The 25,273-nt window shown below is 36.1% G+C and overlaps 1 protein-coding gene across 2 annotated transcripts in view; it reads left to right on the forward strand.

The window, feature by feature from the left end:
• The window catches only part of LOC121388165 (ganglioside-induced differentiation-associated protein 1-like), a 78,480-nt gene that overhangs the window by 19,976 nt on the left and 33,231 nt on the right, over positions 1-25,273 (forward strand). Inside the window, exon 4 of one of the 2 annotated variants that reach the window (XM_041519403.1) lies at positions 13,103-13,231. The exons of the other annotated variant lie outside the window; for it this stretch is intronic. Coding sequence (XP_041375337.1) covers positions 13,103-13,231 — 129 coding nt within the window. The remainder of the gene's footprint in view (positions 1-13,102; positions 13,232-25,273) is intronic. 2 annotated transcript variants of the gene reach the window in all.

The following is a 25,273-nucleotide window of genomic DNA, read 5'->3' on the forward strand; positions in this document are numbered from 1 at the left end:
TTTAATATCAAGATTTGTATCTAATTATTCTAAAATGTTTTTGTAATAAAATATATAGAGGATATTATACGAGTGAAGAAAGTATCTGTGAATGTGTTTGAAGAAAATCTTGTGATTAAAACACTGTACCTTTTACTAAATATGGCTTTCAAGTGAAATTACAGTAAGATATGCTACATTTATTATGTACGAAGCCAAAACAAGGGTGCGAAAAGTGACTCGTCGACCTTAGTATAGATTTCTAACAGTTGTGAACGTTATATTCATAATTAAGTGTTTGATGTGTCACAACTACATCGTAATATAATACAAGTTGTCATAAATAATCAATTAATGTTTTATTAAATTAATTAAAAACACGTATTTGTCATTACGGCATGTGATCAGCTTACACTCGAAATAAAAATGTATTAATGAAGAAAGTATCTGTGAAATGTCGTGTCGGCCAATCAGAAAGAAATGTACTCTTACAACAGCCAATTGTTAAACGACAATGTCAGGAGGACATACGATTTAGTTATGACATACGAGGGAAATCGTACGATAAATACGACCCTCGTTATGCTGTACCTCGTAGGTAATAAAAACATATTTAGTCTTATTTCTTGTACAAATCTTAACATTACAAACTGTCAACACCGCACATGCTTTCTCAGCCATGCTCGTCTGCCCTATAAATAGTAGAATGCAAGCACATGCTTTTAAACAAAAACCTTAATTTATAAAATTGTGCTACTTTGTTTACATTACATCAATATTAATTAATACTCAGTGAATCGATCAGTTATTATCTATTAATATGCATACCGTTTTCTCGACCTGTCCTCGTGTCCAAGCCATTTTTTCATAATCTAATAATGCACGAGGTGATGGATGTGACGTCACAAATTATGCATATTCACAACGAAAAGAAGCTACTAAACTACATATCTAACTGTAACAACTAATCTGTTGTTTTGTCAAAAACTAGTACCTGCATAAATACGAATGTCACTTCTGCTTTGCATTGTCCTACTAAATTTGCAATGGAGGAGCGACCAAAAAAACGACAATGTATCGAACTCTTCTTAATTAGAACGTAAAGTAAAATTAATTGCTGAATTTTTATCAAATCCTCTGTGTAAACAGAAATATTTAGCTTTGAAATTCAAGATAGGATGACAGACCGTATCAGCTATACTAAAATGTAGTGACCATTACTGGCAATTGTACGAGGACAATATTTTGGTAGTGAAAAAACGAATAGCCAACAGCAAGTTCTAAAATAAAAATGGTTTCTAAGAAATGCAAATATATTTCAGGTTTATACCAATCACTAAAACAAGCATTGCTTAACCTTGCTTTCACAGATCATGATGTCATACACATACAATGTAGTCCAAATATCTGCTTAATATGACGCTTTATTTTCATTGGTATTTTCTTACACAAACAATGTAGTCCAAATGTCTGATTAATATGACGCTTTATTTTCATTGGTATTTTCATACACATACAATGTAGTCCAAATGTCTGATTTATATGACACTTTATTTTCATTGGTATTTTCATACACATACAATATAGTCCAAATGTCTGGTTAATATGACACTTTATTTTCATTGGTATTTTCATACACATACAATATAGTCCAAATGTCTGATTTATATGACACTTTATTTTCATTGGTATTTTCTTACACAAACAATGTAGTCCAAATGTCTGGTTAATATGACGCTTTATTTTCATTGGTATTTTCTTACACAAACAATGTAGTCCAAATGTCTGATTTATATGACACTTTATTTTCGTTGGTATTTTCTTACACAAACAATGTAGTCCAAATGTCTGATTAATATGACGCTTTATTTTCATTGGTATTTTCATACACATACAATGTAGTCCAAATGTCTGATTTATATGACACTTTATTTTCATTGGTATTTTCTTACACAAACAATGTAGTCCAAATGTCTGATTTATATGACACTTTATTTTCGTTGGTATTTTCTTACACAAACAATGTAGTCCAAATGTCTGATTAATATGACGCTTTATTTTCATTGGTATTTTTATACACATACAATGTAGTCCAAATGTCTGATTTATATGACACTTTATTTTCATTGGTATTTTCATACACATACAATATAGTCCAAATGTCTGGTTAATATGACACTTTATTTTCATTGGTATTTTCATACACATGCAATGTAGTCCAAATGTCTGGTTAATATGACGCTTTATTTTCATTGGTATTTTCTTACACATACAATGTAGTCCAAATGTCTGGTTAATATGACACTTTATTTTCATTGGTATTTTCATACACATACAATGTACATATAGTCCAAATGTCTGATTAATATGACACTTTATTTTCATTGGTATTTTCTGACACATACAATGTAGTCCAAATGTCTGGTTAATATGACACTTTATTTTCTTTGGTATTTTCTTACACATACAATGTAGTCCAAATGTCTGGTTAATATGACACTTTATTTTCATTGGTATTTTCATACACATACAATGTAGTCCAAATGTCTGGTTAATATGACACTTTATTTTCTTTGGTATTTTCATACACATACAATGTAGTCCAAATGTCTGGTTAACATGACGCTTTATTTTCGTTGGTATTTTCATACACATACAATGTAGTCCAAATGTCTGATTAATATGACACTTTATTTTCCTTGGTATTTTCATACACAAACAATGTAGTCCAAATGTCTGGTTAATATGACACTTTATTTTCCTTGGTATTTTCATACACATACAATGTAGTCCAAATGTCTGGTTAATATGACACTTTATTTTCATTGGTATTTTCATACACATACAATGTACATATAGTCCAAATGTCTGATTAATATGACACTTTATTTTCATTGGTATTTTCTGACACATACAATGTAGTCCAAATGTCTGGTTAATATGACACTTTATTTTCTTTGGTATTTTCTTACACATACAATGTAGTCCAAATGTCTGGTTAATATGACACTTTATTTTCATTGGTATTTTCATACACATACAATGTAGTCCAAATGTCTGGTTAATATGACACTTTATTTTCTTTGGTATTTTCATACACATACAATGTAGTCCAAATGTCTGGTTAACATGACGCTTTATTTTCGTTGGTATTTTCATACACATACAATGTAGTCCAAATGTCTGATTAATATGACACTTTATTTTCCTTGGTATTTTCATACACAAACAATGTAGTCCAAATGTCTGGTTAATATGACACTTTATTTTCCTTGGTATTTTCTTACACATACAATGTAGTCCAAATGTCTGGTTAATATGACACTTTATTTTCATTGGTATTTTCATACACATACAATGTACATGTAGTCCAAATGTCTGATTAATATGACACTTTATTTTCATTGGTATTTTCTGACACATACAATGTAGTCCAAATGTCTGGTTAATATGACACTTTATTTTCTTTGGTATTTTCTTACACATACAATGTAGTCCAAATGTCTGGTTAATATGACGCTTTATTTTCTTTGGTATTTTCATACACATACAATGTAGTCCAAATGTCTGGTTAATATGACACTTTATTTTCATTGGTATTTTCATACACATACAATGTAGTCCAAATGTCTGGTTAATATGACACTTTATTTTCTTTGGTATTTTCATACACATACAATGTAGTCCAAATGTCTGGTTAACATGACGCTTTATTTTCGTTGGTATTTTCATACACATACAATGTAGTCCAAATGTCTGATTAATATGACACTTTATTTTCCTTGGTATTTTCATACACAAACAATGTAGTCCAAATGTCTGATTAATATGACACTTTATTTTCGTTGGTATTTTCATACACATACTATGTAGTCCAAATGTCTGGTTAATATGATGCTTTGTTTCCGTTGGTATTTTCATACACATACAATATAGTCCAAATGTCTGATTAATATGACACTTTATTTTCATTGGTATTTTCATACACATACAATGTAGTCCAAATGTCTGATTAATATGACGCTTTATTTTCATTGGTATTTTCTGACACATACAATGTAGTCCAAATGTCTGATTAATATGACACTTTATTTTCATTGGTATTTTCATACACATACAATGTAGTCCAAATGTCTGATTAATATGACACTTTATTTTCATTGGTATTTTCATACACATACAATGTAGTCCAAATGTCTGGTTAATATGACACTTTATTTTCATTGGTATTTTCATACACATGCAATGTAGTCCAAATGTCTGATTAATATGACACTTTATTTTCATTGGTATTTTCATACACATATAATGTAGTCCAAATGTCTGGTTAATATGACGCTTTATTTTCATTGGTATTTTCATACACATGCAATGTAGTCCAAATGTCTGGTTAATATGACACTTTATTTTCGTTTGTATTTTTTGACACATACAATGTAGTCCAAATGTCTGGTTAATATGATGCTTTGTTTCCGTTGGTATTTTCATACACATACAATGTAATCCAAATGTCTGATTAATATAACGCTTTATTTTCGTTTGTATTTTTTGACACATACAATGTAGTCCAAATGTCTGGTTAATATGACGCTTTATTTTCATTGGTATTTTCATACACATACAATGTAGTCCAAATGTCTGGTTAACATGACGCTTTATTTTCGTTGGTATTTTCATACACATACAATGTAGTCCAAATGTCTGATTAATATGACACTTTATTTTCCTTGGTATTTTCATACACAAACAATGTAGTCCAAATGTCTGATTAATATGACACTTTATTTTCATTGATATTTTCATACACAAACAATGTAGTCCAAATGTCTGATTAATATGACACTTTATTTTCCTTGGTATTTTCATACACAAACAATGTAGTCCAAATGTCTGGTTAATATGACACTTTATTTTCGTTGGTATTTTCATACACATATAATGTAGTCCAAATGTCTGGTTAATATGACGCTTTATTTTGATTGGTATTTTCATACACATACAATATAGTCCAAATGTCTGATTAATATGACACTTTATTTTCGTTGGTATTTTCATACACATACTATGTAGTCCAAATGTCTGGTTAATATGATGCTTTATTTTCGTTGGTATTTTCTGACACATACAATGTAGTCCAAATGTCTGGTTAATATGACGCTTTATTTTGATTGGTATTTTCATACACATACAATATAGTCCAAATGTCTGATTAATATGACGCTTTATTTTCGTTGGTATTTTCATACACATACAATGTAGTCCAAATGTCTGGTTAATATGACGCTTTATTTTCGTTGGTATTTTCATACACATACAATGTAGTCCAAATGTCTGGTTAATATGACGCTTTATTTTCGTTGGTATTTTCTGATCGGTATATCGCAAGAACCATAACTCTGGATGAAGTCTGTCTACACCGGCACATCAGTGCCAAGTGAATCCTGTTTAGACAAGTCCACTGTACTTGAAATTTTAATATACTTGTGATATTTATACTTTGCAAAGCTCTTTACACTGTGGTTTAATTTTAAATACTGATATTGATCATCAATGCATTCATATTTTTACCATTGTTTGATAGCCAACAGATGATGTATTTCTGTACTGGGGTGTTGTTAAACATTAATTCATTCATTTTAGACATCTCTGCTGTATATCAGTTAACATATCAGTTAAGAAAGTATGACTCTGGAATGCACCTAATTACCCCTGGGTAGGCTTTAGAAGCCTGACACTTGTAGTTTCATCTACTATGACAATCCTATGACAAGTAGTAATTAAATAATTAAATGGAAAACGAAAATAAAATTTTGCAAGCCTCTACATTGAGACCATTTGTTTTGTTTGGCGACTGTAACATTTTATGTGGTCGTCCCTCAAGTGACCGACCCAAAGTTGATGTAAACAAACCAGCAATAGTCACACTATGGGAACATTCTGGCAAAATAGTAGGTCATGTACACCACTAAATGACTTCTTAAGTGCAGAGGCGAAATTCAATTTCGTGAAGATAATAATCATTACATCATCGATAATATGATCACCACGAAAAAAGACTGCAATCATGTTTTCGCCAAATGATCAAAGTAAAATTTTAACAAGTATATAAATCAGAGTAAACAATAACTAAATAGTTATAAAATGTTTGTTGGTACACTTTATGAAACTCTTTATTTAAAAGGAAAGTAAAAGTTTGTAACAGAACATTACAATCATATCAACAACTTAAAGAAAAATAATTAAAAGTCAATCACGTGATTAAGATAGACTGGGATCTCTGTCAACCTTTTATATGCAGCACGCAAACACATTGTCAGCAATAAATAGAAAACCAGTTAACTATTGGTGAATCCCGGATATATGTACAAAGATTACCGAGTGTTTTACTTGCGATGTTATGTCTATGAGGAACTCTTTTTTTTTACCCTTTTCCATGGAAAATACTTAATACTTGGGTTTTTTTTTCAAATCTGATTTGTTACAAATAAAATGTGTCATTGATGCATGAATTAAAAAGCAGTGGAAAATAATGGTCAAACTTGTATTTCTGCTTATCACATACTCAGCACTCACTCAGGGTTTGGAGTCTGTATCTGGATTAAAAATTCCATGCCTCGACTGGGATCCGAACCCAATACCTACTAGCCTGTAGACCGATGGCCTAACCACGATGCCACCAAGGCCGGTTTCTCGGATACACTTCATGCTTTTCAAAGTTCTTTAATATTTGTACCAATGGGTAAACCATTTATACAGTTACATAGACATGCACACACAAAAACACATACAGATACACATACACACATTCATACATACACTATATCGGTATGTAACATGGTTCCTAATTTTGCTGTTTGGTGCCTAAAAGAAATAGAAGTGGGAGCCATCTGACTCCTAGATGGAAAAGTTAACATAGAGGGCTGAATGAATTCCAGTCGGTTAAATTAATACATTTCACTTATTGTCGAGCTGATTTTAAACGTAAGTGTAAAATTGCGTACAAATACAATTTTATTGTTTTAAATATTAGTGAGGACTGACTAGATGAAGAATCTGACGGGTACCCCCTTGCTACTTTTAGGCAATGTACAATAAATAAAATCATACTTAAAGGTTAAGTTAATGTCATTTCAGGTCTTATGAGGTCATTCAAGATTGTAAATATAAGCATTATTAATCTTTGCTGTTTCTTTAAGTTGTAAAAGGCGCATGTCCTATTGCCTCTAGTAAATTCATTACAATTAATGTTTGCATTTACCTTAGTTTGACACCCACTAGCTGATGTAGTTTTCGTGATGGTGTGTCATTAAACATTCGTTCATTCATTGTCTATTACAACAGATCTAAGATGACATATTCCTTGTAGAGTGTAAACCTCAAGTCGTTGAGAAATACCGTTATGTTTCCATCGTACAGATATGACAGAACATAGAACAAGAATGATAAATTACAAAGACACTCCAGTGATGGGTGGTTATTTCAAAACTCTAAGACTTCTAAAGTTAGCAAGGTGACTACAAAGAGACACCTATAGCTGTGAGAACTGCAAAGGGACTTCTACTGCTAGTGTCGGACTACCAATTTCCAACACAAAGTTGGCCAACTGTCGGCTGTCACGACATCTATGACTGTCCAGTTGCTAGTCTGAGTGCTCTTACAACTTGATTCTCCGATTAGTTGTTAATCTGAGCAACCCATTGAAAGTTGGGAGTTGGGATTGAAATTACAATGAAACCTGGTGAGTTGGCCAACTTTCTGCTGCCATTTGGTAGTTTGAGACTAGCATAAGACTATCTGAATACTCTAGGGACTCCAAGGGGTGGGACATAGCCCAGTGGTAAAGTGCTCTCTTGATGCACAGTCGGTTTGGCATCGATCCCCGTCACTGGGCCCGTTGGGCTATTTCTCGTTGCAGCCAGTGCATCACACAGGTATATCAAAAGCCATAGTATGGAACCGAGTAAAGTATCCTGTCTGTTAGATGGTGCATATAAATGATTCCTTGCTACTAATTGTTGCGGGTTTCCTATGTAAGACTGTATATCCAATAACCAAATGTTTGACATCCAGTAGACCTTAGTTCTGTGATTTCATCGTTATCATTCACATCCACTGGCTTTAATGACTGAGATGGATGCTTTCAGAAACAAATAATTCTAGTACACCCATTTACATGGACAACAATTATACCACCTCCAAATTGTTCCTCTAACCTTCGAATCAGTTGAGTTGTTTTTGGCCAATTGTCACCCTTGCCTTTCTCATCTTTGTCAGTAATATCATAACAAGCTTGACCAAGGCTTGTAGTAGCTGTGGAATCATAATGTATGTTGGGAAGGAAATTGCAGTGCACATCACACAACTCTACTCGTTTCCAAATTCTAGCAGAATTATATCGCAGGGTATCTACAACATACTGGAATTTACAATGTTTTGAGATCTATGCCTTTGGTTCTGAAAACACACAAAGCTGCAGCAGTGTTGTGTTTTCTAGTATATCCTAAACTAACGGGCAAAAGAAACTTATCACTTTTAAAATAAGTTTATCTGAATTAAAGATACTGCAATAAGTTTGAAAGTAATGAGAAAACATTCGCCAAAACACCCGCTGTGTTTCCGAAAAGTCACTGTTTCCAGATTTAGTTAATTTCGTGCAGTCATGAAAAATGTAAAAAACAGCATAATTTGAATTTGCTCGTGCATGATTGTTGCATAAATACCGGTGTGGGACAAAGCAAGGAAGCAGTATCAAAAAGAACACCAGAGAGATGCCGAGACTTACCCAAGCAGAATGCAACAGAGCTGTCGGTATGGCTGATATGGGACCTCTCAACAGCAGATTGCAAGAACCTTCAACTGCAGTCAAGCCGCCATCAGCAACTTGTTGAGCCGTTATCAGCAGACAGGCCAGGCACAAGACCGTGCAAGATCGGGAAGACCAAGGGTCACAATGCCAGCTGAAGACCGCTATATCCAGACAATCCACCTGCGGAACCGATTCGTAATGGCGATGTCAATGGCGGCGATGGCTCGGGGACACCCCATCAGCAGACGAACAGTCTTATGACGACTCCGCAGGGCTGGTATCAGAGCTTTCCGCCCCTTCCGTGGAATGGCCTTGACCCCTCTACACCATCAACGCAGATTACAATGGGCACGAACTGTATGTCGGTGGCAGCGGCGTGATTGGGAAAGGGTGTTGTTCACAGATGAAAGTCGCTTCAACATTTTCCGAGAGCGACTGGCGCCGAACTGCATCCAAGATGTGCACCCTTTTGGTGGAGGCGGCATCATGGTATGGGGCGGTATTTGCAGTCAACGGACAACAAGGCTTCTCATCATCCGTTGAAATCTGACTGGTCAAAGATACAGGGATGAAGTGTTGCAGTGCCATTCTTGTGTCAACAGCCTAGGGGTACCTTTTTGCAGCAGGACAATGCAAGACCTCATACAGCCAGACTTGTTCAGGATTATCTCAACAACATTAACGTCTATGTATTGCCTTGGCCATCATGTTCTCCAGACATGAATCCCATAGAGCATCTCTGGGATCATCTTGATCGACAGTTGAGACAACGCGTACCTCCCCCAGCAAATCGACAGCAGCTTGAACAGGTTTTGTTGGATGTTTGGCGCAGAATTCCTGCTGACGTCATCCAGCAACTGACAACATCCATGGGGAGACGTGTTTTGGTGTGTATTGATGCAAGGGGTGGTCACACATGCTACTGAGGACATATCTTGTCCCATGATTTGACTTTAGAAGCACCTTTTGAAGGGACTCTGATTGTGTCATTTTTAATTTTGACCCCATGTCTCTTTCGCTCGGCCTTATGGCAAGTGCACTATTGATATGGCAATGCTTTTTTGTAAAGACATTGAAAAATTATTCCTTTTAGTAAAATAATCATGATATAGATCACATCTGTCTTGGTTTTTCTTTATGGATCTACTGAATAAGGTGGTAAGTTTCTTTTGCCTGTTAGTTTATGTAGCTCTCATAATGATATTGCCCATCTGCTGCATGTAGGGTCAGGATTTAGCTCAGTTGAGTATTCGCCTGAGGTGCTTGCGTCGCAGTATCGAACCACCTCGGTGGATCAATTCAGCTGATTAGGTTTTTTCTCATTCCAGTCAGTGCACCACAACTGGTTAAAGGCCGTGATATGTGCTTTCCTGTCTGTGGGAAAGTGCATATTAAAGATCCCTTACTACTGAAGGATAAATGTAGCGAGTTTCCTCTCTAAGACTGACTATATGTCAAAATTATCAAATGATTAATTAATCAATGTTCTAGTGGTGTTATTAAACAAAAACAATCAACCATTTGACTTGTGCTTATGTCCACTGAAAGTTAATGCATGACTGTCTTGGGCACATTCTCCGAGTTTCCTCGGTGGTTGTGTCCAAGACAGGGTTTAAACAAAAACAAAGTTTAACTGCTGCGTGTAAGTCTGTGTGTAAGTCTTAACACGGCTCTGTGGATTCGTACACACATCCAAGGTACTGCGTGTAAGTCTGTGTGTAAGTCTAACACGGCTCTGTGGATTCGTACACACATCCAAGGTACTGCGTGTAAGTCTGTGTGTAAGTCTAACACGGCTCTCTGGATTCGTACACACATCCAAGGTACTGCGTGTAACTCTAACATGGCTCTGTGGATTCGTACACACATCCAAGGTACTGCGTGTAAGTCTGTGTGTAAGTCTTAACACGGCTCTGTGGATTCGTACACACATCCAAGGTACTGCGTGTAAGTCTGTGTGTAAGTCTAACACGGCTCTGTGGATTCGTACACACATCCAAGGTACTGCGTGTAAGTCTGTGTGTAAGTCTAACACGGCTCTGTGGATTCGTACACACATCCAAGGTACTGCGTGTAAGTCTGTGTGTAAGTCTAACACGGCTCTGTGGATTCGTACACACATCCAAGGTACTGCGTGTAAGTCTGTGTGTAAGTCTAACACGGCTCTGTGGATTCGTACACACATTCAAGGTACTGCGTGTAAGTCTGTGTGTAAGTCTAACACGGCTCTGTGGATTCGTACACACATCCAAGGTACTGTGTGTAAGTCTAACACGGCTCTGTGGATTCGTACACACATCCAAGCTGCTATGTGTAAGTCTTAACACGGCTCTGTGGATTCGTACACACATCCAAGGTACTGCGTGTAAGTCTGTGTGTAAGTCTAACAAGGCTCTCTGGATTCGTACACACATCCAAGCTGCTGTGTGTAAGTCTAACACGGCTCTGTGGATTCGTACACACATCCAAGGTACTGCGTGTAAGTCTGTGTGTAAGTCTAACACGGCTCTCTGGATTCGTACACACATCCAAGGTACTGCGTGTAACTCTAACATGGCTCTGTGGATTCGTACACACATCCAAGGTACTGCGTGTAAGTCTGTGTGTAAGTCTTAACACGGCTCTGTGGATTCGTACACACATCCAAGGTACTGCGTGTAACTCTAACATGGCTCTGTGGATTCGTACACACATCCAAGGTACTGCGTGTAACTCTAACATGGCTCTGTGGATTCGTACACACATCCAAGGTACTGCGTGTAAGTCTGTGTGTAAGTCTAACACGGCTCTGTGGATTCTTACACACATCCAAGGTACTGCGTGTAAGTCTGTGTGTAAGTCTTAACATGGCTCTGTGGATTCGTACACACATTCAAGGTACTGCGTGTAAGTCTGTGTGTAAGTCTTAACATGGCTCTGTGGATTCGTACACACATCCAAGGTACTGCGTGTAAGTCTGTGTGTAAGTCTTAACATGGCTCTGTGGATTCGTACACACATCCAAGGTACTGCGTGTAAGTCTGTGTGTAAGTCTAACACAGCTCTGTGGATTCGTACACACATCCAAGGTACTGCGTGTAAGTCTGTGTGTAAGTCTAACACGGCTCTGTGGATTCGTACACACATCCAAGGTACTGCGTGTAAGTCTGTGTGTAAGTCTTAACACGGCTCTGTGGATTTGTACACACATCCAAGGTACTGCGTGTAAGTCTGTGTGTAAGTCTAACACGGCTCTGTGGATTCGTACACACATCCAAGGTACTGCGTGTAAGTCTGTGTGTAAGTCTAACACGGCTCTGTGGATTCGTACACACATCCAAGGTACTGCGTGTAAGTCTGTGTGTAAGTCTAACAAGGCTCTGTGGATTCGTACACACATCCAAGGTACTGCGTGTAAGTCTGTGTGTAAGTCTTAACACGGCTCTCTGGATTCTTACACACATTCAAGGTACTGCGTGTAAGTCTGTGTGTAAGTCTAACACGGCTCTGTGGATTCGTACACACATCCAAGGTACTGCGTGTAAGTCTGTGTGTAAGTCTAACACGGCTCTGTGGATTCGTACACACATCCAAGGTACTGCGTGTAAGTCTGTGTGTAAGTCTAACACGGCTCTGTGGATTCGTACACACATCCAAGGTACTGCGTGTAAGTCTGTGTGTAAGTCTAACACGGCTCTGTGGATTCGTACACACATTCAAGGTACTGCGTGTAAGTCTTAACACGGCTCTGTGGATTCGTACACACATCCAAGGTACTGCGTGTAAGTCTGTGTGTAAGTCTAACACGGCTCTGTGGATTCGTACACACATCCAAGGTACTGCGTGTAAGTCTGTGTGTAAGTCTAACACGGCTCTGTGGATTCGTACACACATCCAAGGTACTGCGTGTAAGTCTGTGTGTAAGTCTAACACGGCTCTGTGGATTCGTACACACATCCAAGGTACTGCGTGTAAGTCTGTGTGTAAGTCTTAACACGGCTCTCTGGATTCTTACACACATTCAAGGTACTGCGTGTAAGTCTGTGTGTAAGTCTAACACGGCTCTGTGGATTCGTACACACATCCAAGCTGCTATGTGTAAGTCTGTGTGTAAGTCTAACACGGCTCTGTGGATTCGTACACACATCCAAGGTACTGCGTGTAAGTCTGTGTGTAAGTCTAACACGGCTCTGTGGATTCGTACACACATCCAAGCTGCTATGTGTAAGTCTGTGTGTAAGTCTAACACGGCTCTGTGGATTCGTACACACATCCAAGCTGTCACTTCATCGCCCCTTTCATCACATATTTTGAGAAGATCCTCTTTTTTATCCACAGTCAAACGCACAACATCAGGTCCTCCTCCTGTCAAACGATGTGGATTATTGGAATCCTTGGGCAAACAATGCTGTCGAAAATCAAGTGAAGAAAATGCATTGCTCTTTGGTGTTGAAGCCTCATTAATCGGTATATTTGAACCAGTATATATATAGAAACACATGTCTTACAGAATTTAATTTTCAGATTTGTACCATTTTGTAGTCGTTTTCTCAGTTCTATGTGAATTAAGTTCACCATTCCTATAGTGAGGCTGGAAGAAATTATTTTGTTGATTCTCTGTTGTCCACCAATAATTAAATCAGCATTTTGGTCACAATTAAAGAAGCATTCAGATATAATGACATGATGAAATTTCCTAAAATCTGAAAAAAGGAAAATTACATATGACGAAATAATTAATTTCCTTCTAAAATTGATCTGTTTAATACTGTTTATATTTCTGATCTCGATTGACCTCCTGTCAGTTTCTTCAACTACACACCCTTAACTATCATTTAAAGCATTAAAATTGTATTTGTACGCAACTTTACAGTCAGACCTGTTTTTCAGTTTTTTATGTTTTCGACTTAACTATTACATATCATATTTCTGAAGTTGATTTATAGTATAAATTATAAAGCACACATCCATAAATTAGCAGTACAGACGGTAAAAAAAGAAACAACAATGACAAACATTTTAGAGACTGTATATGTGGCAACCTGTAATCTGCGACCACCTGCTGAAGCAGCCACCTTTGTCTACTTTCTCGTGTGGCCACTAAAGACAGGTTTACAGTACATGATTGAAATATTTGAAAGACTTGTTCAATATTTACCACAACTTGATCTCTACCAGAAAGACTTCCACAAATATAATCCTGACCCAACCCTGATCCTCACATTAATGCTGACCCTCACATTAATGCTGACCCTCACATTAATCCTAACCCTAATCCTAACCCTGACTTCCACAGATATAATCCTGACCCCAACCCTGATCCTCACATTAATTCTAACCCTAATCCTGATATGCAGTGAAACCTGTAACAAACCGATCATGCTGGGGACCTAATATTTATCCAATTTAGACAGGATCTGGTATTAGTGTTTACTTATTTTGACAAGAATAAAATAACTCACTTTCATATAATACTGCACATGAACAACTTTATTTTGTCGCATGTTAATATTGTTGTTTTGAACATTTCTGGGATCATCATTGCAAACTTGCTGATATCAGGTTTTAACTCTACCCAAACATCATTAATCAGTGATAGAAATAAGTAGAATTTTCCACTTGTCTACTAGACAAGTAGCACAGGTAGACCAGTTTCGGTGAGCATAACCATTCGGGTTTAAATCATATACGAGATATTTATAAACAGACAGTTTATAGCTACCTTTTTATTAGAATTTCTACGCTTCAGATGAGTGGTAACCTGGCTGCTTTGTTGTAAAGTTTGCCGCACGTGCACAAAAACTAGCATGTATCAGCCGTAAATACAACCATGTGACTTCAATAACTAGATAACAGTACAGCTGTAGATATCGTTACAACCATGTGACTTCAATAGCTAGATAGCAGTATAGCTGTAGACAGTACAGCTGTAGATGTCGATACAACCATGTGACTTCAATAGCCAGATAGCAGTACAGCTGTAGACGTCGATACAACCATGTGACTTCAATAGCCAGATAGCAGTACAGCTGTATACGTCGATACAACCATGTGACTTCAATAGCCAGATAGCAGTACAGCTGTAGATGTCGTTACAACCATGTGACTTCAATAGACAGATAGCAGTACAGCTGTAGACGTCGTTACAACCATGTGACTTCAATAACCACATAGCAGTACAGCTGTAGACGTCGTTACCACCATGTGACTTCAATAACCAAATAGCAGTACAGCTAAAGACAAACAAAAATAGTTGTTAAAACTCAGGTTTCTTTCAAATTACAGTCTTTGAAAACCATACAAAAAAAGGTATAAAGAAATGTGCCATGTTTATGAGTGAGTAAAGTTCAATCTAGCTTTCTTTGCTCATTTTAATCTCATTTTAAAGAACATTTTTATGAATGTGACGGACATTTGTTTACTTTCAATGATGTCAGAAATTTTAACGCAATCGACACAACCACTGAAACAGGGCAACGGACGATACATCTAAAAATCTACTTGTCCACTAATATTTTCACTTGTCCAAATAAGTGGGAATTTGTAGGAGGAAAAGTTCAAGTCCTGCAGGGCCCGTGGAGTGTATTTGAAAGTGTGTTTGGCGTGAGGGTGCATGGATACTAACATTTATAGCGATGGTCTGGGGTGAATATACATGTACTTGAGGGCCCAAATCTATGATTTTGAATTTCAAGTGTTAAAATACGGCATTTCCAGCCTTATGAGCACAGCACATGGGAAACTTGTTCCGTGACCTCTGACCTGGACCCTTCTTTTTTAAACAAAATCACTTGTTACCATTCACTTCAGATTGCATGTAATTTGTTTACTTGCTATTTCTCGTTGGTGATCACGATGACTCACTGACATGGTTAGGATTTTATTGGGGGGGGGGGGGGGGGGTGCTACCACATAGTCTATATCAGTCATGTGACGACAGGAAAATATATAACATGGTAAGGGGAAACAGAGGTGTGTTTGGGTGCGATGACTGCAACAAATTGTAGAGAGAAAAATCAACTAAAGCTAAGATGTGTTTTGGGTGCAAAATAAATTATAAAAATTGAATAGTTGTATTTGTTTATGGTTTGTTTTGTGTTTTGTGTTTGTTGTTGTTGTTGTTGTTTTTCTTTAAGCCTAACATAATAATAATGTATATATATATATATGTATAATGGAAACCATTAAAATATCTTGCGAGCGCATTCCTTCCAGAACATGTTACTATAGTCCGTCCCATTCTCCTACAAAAAATTGTTTGGTAAATAATTTCAGTTGTTTTTGATATAAGAAGAAAAGTAAAAGTGTTTTGAAAAAAAAAAAAAATGTGTGCAATTAGTCTGCTGAGAAATAAATAACTTGTAGTAAATTTTAAAGTATGAAAAAAGATGTTCCCTGTGGGATGGACTATAGATAAAATCCACTTTCACTTTCACTTTCTGCTGACAACAAACCAAGAAGAACTCATGTGATCATTTTGGGGTGGGTTTTTTCATCAATTGTAATTTTGTTTTGTCATACAAAATTAATTTTAAGTTTTAAGTATTTTATAATTTACATCTTCTAATTAATAAAATAATAAATCTTGATTAATATATTTTAAATTTAGATTGTCTAACATGTTTTCAATGTATCATATTATTGATCATGTAATCATTAATTACCAAAATCAAAGGAAAACTAACTTTCACTTTTGTAGTGAAATTGGCAACCATTTCAATTTATAAGCAAATAACAAAACTATAAATGTTTTTCTTTTTTGTTTTAAAAGGTAAATGGTGCAAAATATTGAATATTATTTGCTGATCAGTAAATGATTTGTCAAGCGACAAGTTCTGAGTGGGGCATTCAGAACTCCTCGGTATTCCAAATATTTACAAGCTGGAACTCTTATGTTATCAAGGCTATGTTTGTTGAACTCGCAACCCACGATACTTGTCTTGCGTTTTGCGGTGTAATACCACTGATTTGTTTGATTTATTGAAGAGTAATATGCGCATACACTATTATATGTACGGTATGAATTATCATACTAATGTAATGGGTGCATACATTATTATATGTACGGTATGAATTATCATACTAATGTAACAGGCGCATACACTATTATATGTACGGTATGAATTGTCATACTAATGTAACGGGTACATACACTATTATATGTACGGTATGAATTGTCATACTAATGTAACGGGCACATACATTATTATATGTACGGTATGAATTGTCATACTAATGTAACGGGCACATACATTATTATATGTACGGTATGAATTATCATACTAATGTAAAGGCGCATACATTATTATATGTACGGTATGAATTATACTAATGTAACGGGCGCATACATTATTATATGTACGGCAGGGGTGGGGAAAAATAAAATTGTCAATCGGTCCCACTTGATGTCATCACTACCGGGGGGGTGGGAGGAATTAAAAAAAACAAAAAAAAAACGATATTTGCCAAATAGTTTTTTTTTAAATCATAGTGATATTTGTATAGTTTTATCTTTAATCATGAACGCGAAACAATTTTTTTTTTTTTAATCACATATGATCAGTGAAAACCCCCACAAATTGTATATATTTTACATAATAGAATAAATAATATAAAAAAGGAATAAAAGTTACGAATTTTAATTCCCATATATGTATAAAAAGTACGAGTATTCAGTACTGTATTTTGAAAATTAATAAAAGATGGCACCGTTGAAGCGTTTGACAGCCTGAGCTAGCACATGTTTAGACAAAGAGAGTAATAACGTCATCACTGATTGGATGAAATTTGACCTCTACTGGCTCTTGAGATAACAGTACATGTAGCTGTTCTGCTTACTCCCACTTGTTAAAAAAAAGGTGGAAACCTTTTGTTAATTTTAAAATCCTTTATAATTATTGGATACACTACATTGAACAGTCAACAATAAATACATTTATAGATTATTTCATTTTATTTTATGCTATTTTAAGCAGTTTGTATTGCACAAAAGTATCTTGCTTCGGACTAGGACACTCGACCCGACAGAGCTCCGTACACAGGTGTTGACAGATGTTGATTGTAACCTGTTGCAAATTCTGGGTCATTTGTTTTAATTGGAGTGTAATACATTGATGGCTCTCTAAACCAAGAATGGTGCTATCGTTAATGTCTGTGTAATCTCTTGACCGACTCAGCGACTTTGACAAATGTCTAGCCTAATGGCAGTCGATTGACACTACTGTAGGTCTGACTTCAGTGACTGGCGATATACTTAGGCAGACTTTAAAATCACAAACGTCTGAAACACCAGACCACTATTGACCACTATTTATTTATTATTTTAAATCATGCACGAGAAACCGATGTCTGGGCTGGCCGGTCCGCTTGACCGATAGGAATTTGTTCCAATAATAGAAATGGACAGGTGCTTCGGACCGACTAGAATGACAAAAGTGGGACTGGCAAACGCGCGTTTTTAAAAAAGAATTTCGGTCTCAGAGATCGGGGCTCGGTCCCAGACCAGGAAAAAAAGGGCTTTTCCCCACCCCTGATGTACGGTATGAATCATCATACTAATGTAACGGGTACATACATTATTATATGTACGGTATGAATCACCATACTAATGTAACGGGCACATACATTATTATATGTACGGTATGAATTATCATACTAATGTAACAGGCGCATACGTTATATGTACGGTATGAATTATCATACTAATGTAACGGGTGCATACATTATTATATGTACGGTATGAATTATCATACTATGTAACGGGTGCATACACTATTATATGTACGGTATGAATTATCATACTAATGTAACGGGCGCATACATTATATGTACGGTATGAATTATCATACTAATGTAACTGGCACATATATTATTATATGTACGGTATGAATTATACTAATGTAATGGGCACATACATTATTATATGTACGGTATGAATTATCATACTAATGTAACGGGCATATACATTATTATATGTACGGTATGAATTATACTAATATAACGGGCGCATACGTTATATGTACGGTATGAATTATCATACTAATGTAACGGGCACATACATTATTATATGTACGGTATGAATTATACTAATGTAATGGGGACATACATTATTATATGTACGGTATGAATTATTATACTAATGTAACGGGCATATACATTATTATATGTACGGTATGAATTATACTAATGTAATGGGGACATACATTATTATATGTACGGTATGAATTATACTAATGTAATGGGGACATACATTATTATATGTACGGTATGAATTATCATACTAATGTAACGGGCATATACATTATTATATGTACGGTATGAATTATACTAATATAACGGGCGCATACATTATATGTACGGTATGAATTATCATACTAATGTAACGGGCACATACATTATTATATGTACGGTATGAATTATACTAATGTAATGGGGACATACATTATTATATGTACGGTATGAATTATTATACTAATGTAACGGGCATATACATTATTATATGTACGGTATGAATTATACTAATGTAATGGGGACATACATTATTATATGTACGGTATGAATTATACTAATGTAATGGGGACATACATTATTATATGTACGGTATGAATTATTATACTAATGTAACGGGCATATACATTATTATATGTACGGTATGAATTATACTAATGTAATGGGGACATACATTATTATATGTACGGTATGAATTATACTAATGTAACGGGCATATACATTATTATATGTACAGTATGAATTATTGCATGTGGTAAGGAAGTGAGGATGCACACGATTCTGGTTACTGCAGGCATATTGGAAAGGTGTGAACAAGGAGGGAGGGAGACGGAAGTGAGGATGCACAGGATTCTGGTTACTGCAGGCATATTGGAAAGGTGTGAACAAGGAGGGAGGGAGATGGGAGGGAGATGGGAGTGAGGATGCACACGATTCTGGTTACTGCAGGCATATTGGAAAGGTGTGAACAAGGAGGGAGGGAGATGAGAGTGAGGATGCACACGATTCTGGTTACTGCAGGCATATTGGAAAGGTGTGAACAAGGAGGGAGGGAGACGGAAGTGAGGATGCACAGGATTCTGGTTACTGCAGGCATATTGGAAAGGTGTGAACAAGGAGGGAGGGAGATGGGAGGGAGATGGGAGTGAGGATGCACACGATTCTGGTTACTGCAGGCATATTGGAAAGGTGTGAACAAGGAGGGAGGGAGATGGGAGTGAGGATGCACACGATTCTGGTTACTGCAGGCATATTGGAAAGGTGTGAACAAGGAGGGAGGGAGATGGGAGGGAGGTTGCACACGATTCTGGTTACTGCAGGCATATTGGAAAGGTGTGAACAAGGAGGGAGGGAGATGGGAGTGAGGATGCACACGATTCTGGTTACTGCAGGCATATTGGAAAGGTGTGAACAAGGAGGGAGGGAGATGGGAGGGAGGTTGCACACGATTCTGGTTACTGCAGGCATATTGGAAAGGTGTGAACAAGGAGGGAGGGAGATGGGAGGGAGGTTGCACACGATTCTGGTTACTGCAGGCATATTGGAAAGGTGTGAACAAGGAGGGAGGGAGACGGGAGTGAGCAGAGAATCATACCTGTTACATAAGTGGAAGAAAGAAGAGGTAGATGGCGAATGTTACATTGGTGGCAGCTGTGGGATAATTTGTTGTCAGCGGTCATTGTGGGGTAGCATTTTGTTGCTCACACGGTTGTTGAATTCATGGCCGAAAAGGTGTACGTTTTGGTGACTGATTCGAGGGGTAATAATTTTAATAATCCCTGACAATATTTGCTGCCAAGATATTTTACATTTAAGTTTGTGATTAAGAATGGTGCAATGATTGATGACAATTACCAGTGCACTAACCAACATTTATATATAAAATTTGCTGCGGGAATTAATGACCTGATCTTTGCGCTGAAACATGTTTGTCAGAATTATTGTCAGAAACCATTATTGAAAAACTAAAATTGTTAAAGAAAACGATAAAGAACATTATCCCAATTCGTGAGTATGTATTGTATCTATACCGTCAGCATCATCACAGCTGATATGTGATGATGAGCAGTTAACACAAGGTTCTGTGTTTACAAATGAAGAACAGCTGCAAATTTTAAATACAAAACTTGAGGTTATAAATGAATGGATTCAGCTTCATTGAAATCAGATATACAAGCGAGGATAGACGTTGGTTAGGACTCGCTGATGAAATCAGATACACAACCGAGGAAAGACGTTGGTTAGGACTCGCTGATGACAGGGAAACATTATTCAAAACATATCATCGTATACGATAAGTAAGTACTTGTATATGTAAGTGGTTTTTATTCGCCCATCTAAGATGGGTCGTATTATGGTATAGCGTTGTCCGTCTGTTTGTGAACTTTCTCTTGTCCAGACCATATCTTGCATACAGATGCATACAGGACCATCAAACCTCACATGTAGGAACAACTTGGGATGGCATTGTGTTGCGTACTTTTGCTAGGTGACTGTAACCTACTTTTCGCAGTCTACTGCACATAACAGTAAATCCTTGACATCCAATAGCCAATGATGAACTAATCAATGTGTCCTACTGCACATAACAGTAAATCCTTGACATCCAATAGCCAATGATGAACTAATCAATGTGTCCTACTGCACATAACAGTAAATCCTTGACATCCAATAGCCAATGATGAACTAATCAATGTGTCCTACTGCACATAACAGTAAATCCTTGACATCCAATAGCCAATGATGAATTAATCAATGTGTCCTACTGCACATAACAGTAAATCCTTGACATCCAATAGCCAATGATGAATTAATCAATGTGTCCTAGCGGCAGCCCCTGCAATTAACAAAACAACCATGGTAAAAAGATTGCAGCGGACAAATAGTGTCCACAGCATTTCACTGTTGACATGTTTGCAATTAACAAAACGACCATGGTAAAAAGATTGCAGCGGACAAATAGTGTCCACAGCATTTCACTGTTGACATGTTTGCAATTAACAAAACGACCATGGTAAAAAGATTGCAGCGGACAAATAGTGTCCACAGCATTTCACTGTTGACATGTTTGCAATTAACAAAACGACCATGGTAAAAAGATTGCAGCGGACAAATAGTGTCCACAGCATTTCACTGTTGACATGTTTGCAATTAACAAAACGACCATGGTAAAAAGATTGCAGCGGACAAATAGTGTCCACAGCATTTCACTGTTGACATGTTTGCAATTAACAAAACGACCATGGTAAAAAGATTGCAGCGGACAAATAGTGTCCACAGCATTTCACTGTTGACATGTTTGCAATTAACAAAACGACCATGGTAAAAAGATTGCAGCGGACAAATAGTGTCCACAGCATTTCACTGTTGACATGTTTGCAATTAACAAAACGACCATGGTAAAAAGTTTGCAGCGGACAAATAGTGTCCACACCATTTCACTGTTGACATGTTTGCAATTCTGGATTGTAAGTAAATTTGAATGATGAGTTTTTTGTGTTTGCCAATATTGTAAGATTCATTTATACCAGTTGTGATATTCGTGGACTGAAAGTAACGTAACAGTTAACACGTGAATGACACGTGCACCATCAAGAACAATGGGGTTGTAAGGGCATGACAATGTATCATATACATGTACAGCGTAGTCAGTCCGCACTGATGTGTGTGTTCAATCTTTATCTTTTAATTATATTACATCAAAGTGTCAGAATATATTTAATGCGATATAGAATTTAAATAATTTTCTTTAATAATGACATAATTTCTGTTAGAAAATCTATCACCAAGACCGAATGCCCCCATCCCCTTTCAAACCTAAGTAAATCAGTAAAGGTTGTTTTATTTTGTGGGATTAGGCCACTCGGCACCAGAAAAAGTGTAGCATATTTTGTCAATATATAGTCTACCGTATATCTTCGCCTATAAGTCGAATTTTTTTCACCCAAAAATTATTTTATAACTTGGGGGGTCGACTTATAAGAGGGTAAAAAAATTTCACCAAAAAATATTACTGTTTTGGGGATTATTTTACAAGTTTTATTGTTTAAGTATGCCATGTATTTATACTCAAATATGTTAATTTGACACATTTATTTTTTATAACCTATTTTTTGGGGCATTAGAACGGTTTTGGTTATGCGAAAAGGCGTGCGATCTCACTCACATGCCAAGACAACAGTCCACTTAGTTAAATTAACAGTCACCACTAATAGTAAAAATTTAAACAATACTAACTACCTGTTGCCTGAGTTTATTTTGAAATCTGGTCACTGGCATTAATGGTTCAAACAATGTTTTGTCGGTGGTTAACTTCATGAATATTACTGAGCTTTCCCTTAAAATAGACTGATCTCTGCAGTTCACTAGAGCAATAGGGACACACATCATTTGGTACAAAAACCAGTGTACTTTCCAGAGTTATCCTCCTTACATGTATTAATATGGCGGCAAAATGTGATACTTTCAGTTTTATCGTACGATTCGTAGTGATCTGTTGTCAGTGTTTATAAATAAAATTGTTGTCTGTGCACAAAACCATCTGTACAGTACCATACAGTAACAGTCTAACAGCTTTCACTCTCTACTAAGGGAATATTTCGTTTTGATGCTATGTAATAATGATAGTTTGATTGGAATGTGCTGAAAATAAGAAATATTTCAATATTTATAAGTTGTTTTTCATGGGTCGACTTATAAACGGGTCAATAAAAAAAAAAAGTTTTCAGGGCTTGAAATTAGGGACTGGACTTATAGTTGAGATCGACTTACAGGCGAAGATATACGGTACTATAGCCAAATCTGGATTCAGCATTTTAGCACAAGTGGTCGGGTAGAAAAATGCCATTGGTACCAGCTGTTAGTGGGATCTATGGGGGTTATCACCAGGGTGGGTGTAGAGTCTGAAAGTAGTGCAGTTATTTTTTACAGAAGCGTTTCCATGGTTCCCCAACACAAATTACCCCCAATAACTAAATTCGTTATTATAAAAGCTAGAAACACAATTCTGGTGTTGAATGAACAGTCTGATCATCCCCTAAATATTAGTACCCATTATTATTATTATTATTGTAGAACTAATTTGCATAAATTATGATGTCACAAACATAAAAAAAGGTTTTCTTTTTCAAACGTCACATTATCCCAGCATTTCTTGTGTATGTTTCCAGCTGACTGTACTGCCATTTAGTAGCATGTATATCTGTTGTATGAACTAATATATATTGTATGGATTTAGTAGCATGTATATCTGTTGTATGAACTAATATATATTGTATGGATTTAGTAGCATGTATATCTGTTGTATGAACTAATGTATATTGTATGGATTTAGTAGCATGTATATCTGTTGTATGAACTAATGTATATTGTATGGAGTTAGTAGCATGTATATCTGTTGTATGAACTAATGTATATTGTATGGAGTTAGTAGCATGTATATCTGTTGTATGAACTAATATATATTGTATGGATTTAGTAGCATGTATATCTGTTGTATGAACTAATATATATTGTATGGATTTAGTAGCATGTATATCTGTTGTATGAACTAATATATATTGTATGGAGTTAGTAGCATGTATATCTGTTGTATGAACTAATATATATTGTATGGATTTAGTAGCATGTATATCTGTTGTATGAACTAATATATATTGTATGGATTTAGTAGCATGTATATCTGTTGTATGAACTAATGTATATTGTATGGATTTAGTAGCATGTATATCTGTTGTATGAACTAATGTATATTGTATGGAGTTAGTAGCATGTATATCTGTTGTATGAACTAATATATATTGTATGGAGTTAGTAGCATGTATATCTGTTGTATGAACTAATATATATTGTATGGAGTTAGTAGCATGTATATCTGTTGTATGAACTAATGTATATTGTATGGAGTTAGTAGCATGTATATCTGTTGTATGAACTAATATATATTGTATGGAGTTAGTAGCATGTATATCTGTTGTATGAACTAATATATAATATATGGATTTAGTGGCAGTTAATAAGTAGTTTGGTAGCAGAACAGTTACCTTCCTTGTTCGAATTTCTATACATATTGTTAATATGCTATGAACACAATTATTGCAATGAACAAGAGTTTTTATGATTTAATAATTTTAACAGTCCTAATTGCCATTAGGCTAACTTGCATATTATTACCACATCACAACAATTATTTTTTCCCGGTGTATTTTAAAAGTTCATATTTCTTCGAACAACTGACTTTGGAACTAGTTGTGACAACAAATTCCAGGATTAATATTTCTAGTACATCACATTTGACTCCTGTATGATGGTTACAAATGAGGTAACATCTTTCTCTCCAGAATATGTTGTTTAGAGATACATATGCATAACTGACATGGCTCTTTGACTCCTTTTCTGTCTGGGGCAGGATGTAGCCCAGTGGTAAAAGCACTCACTTGATCCATGGTCGATCTGGGATCATCCCAGTCGGTGGGCCCATTGGGCTATTTCTCATTCCAGCCA

The sequence above is a fragment of the Gigantopelta aegis genome, chromosome 14, assembly GCF_016097555.1.
Source record: "Gigantopelta aegis isolate Gae_Host chromosome 14, Gae_host_genome, whole genome shotgun sequence".
NCBI lineage: Eukaryota > Metazoa > Mollusca > Gastropoda > Neomphalida > Peltospiridae > Gigantopelta > Gigantopelta aegis.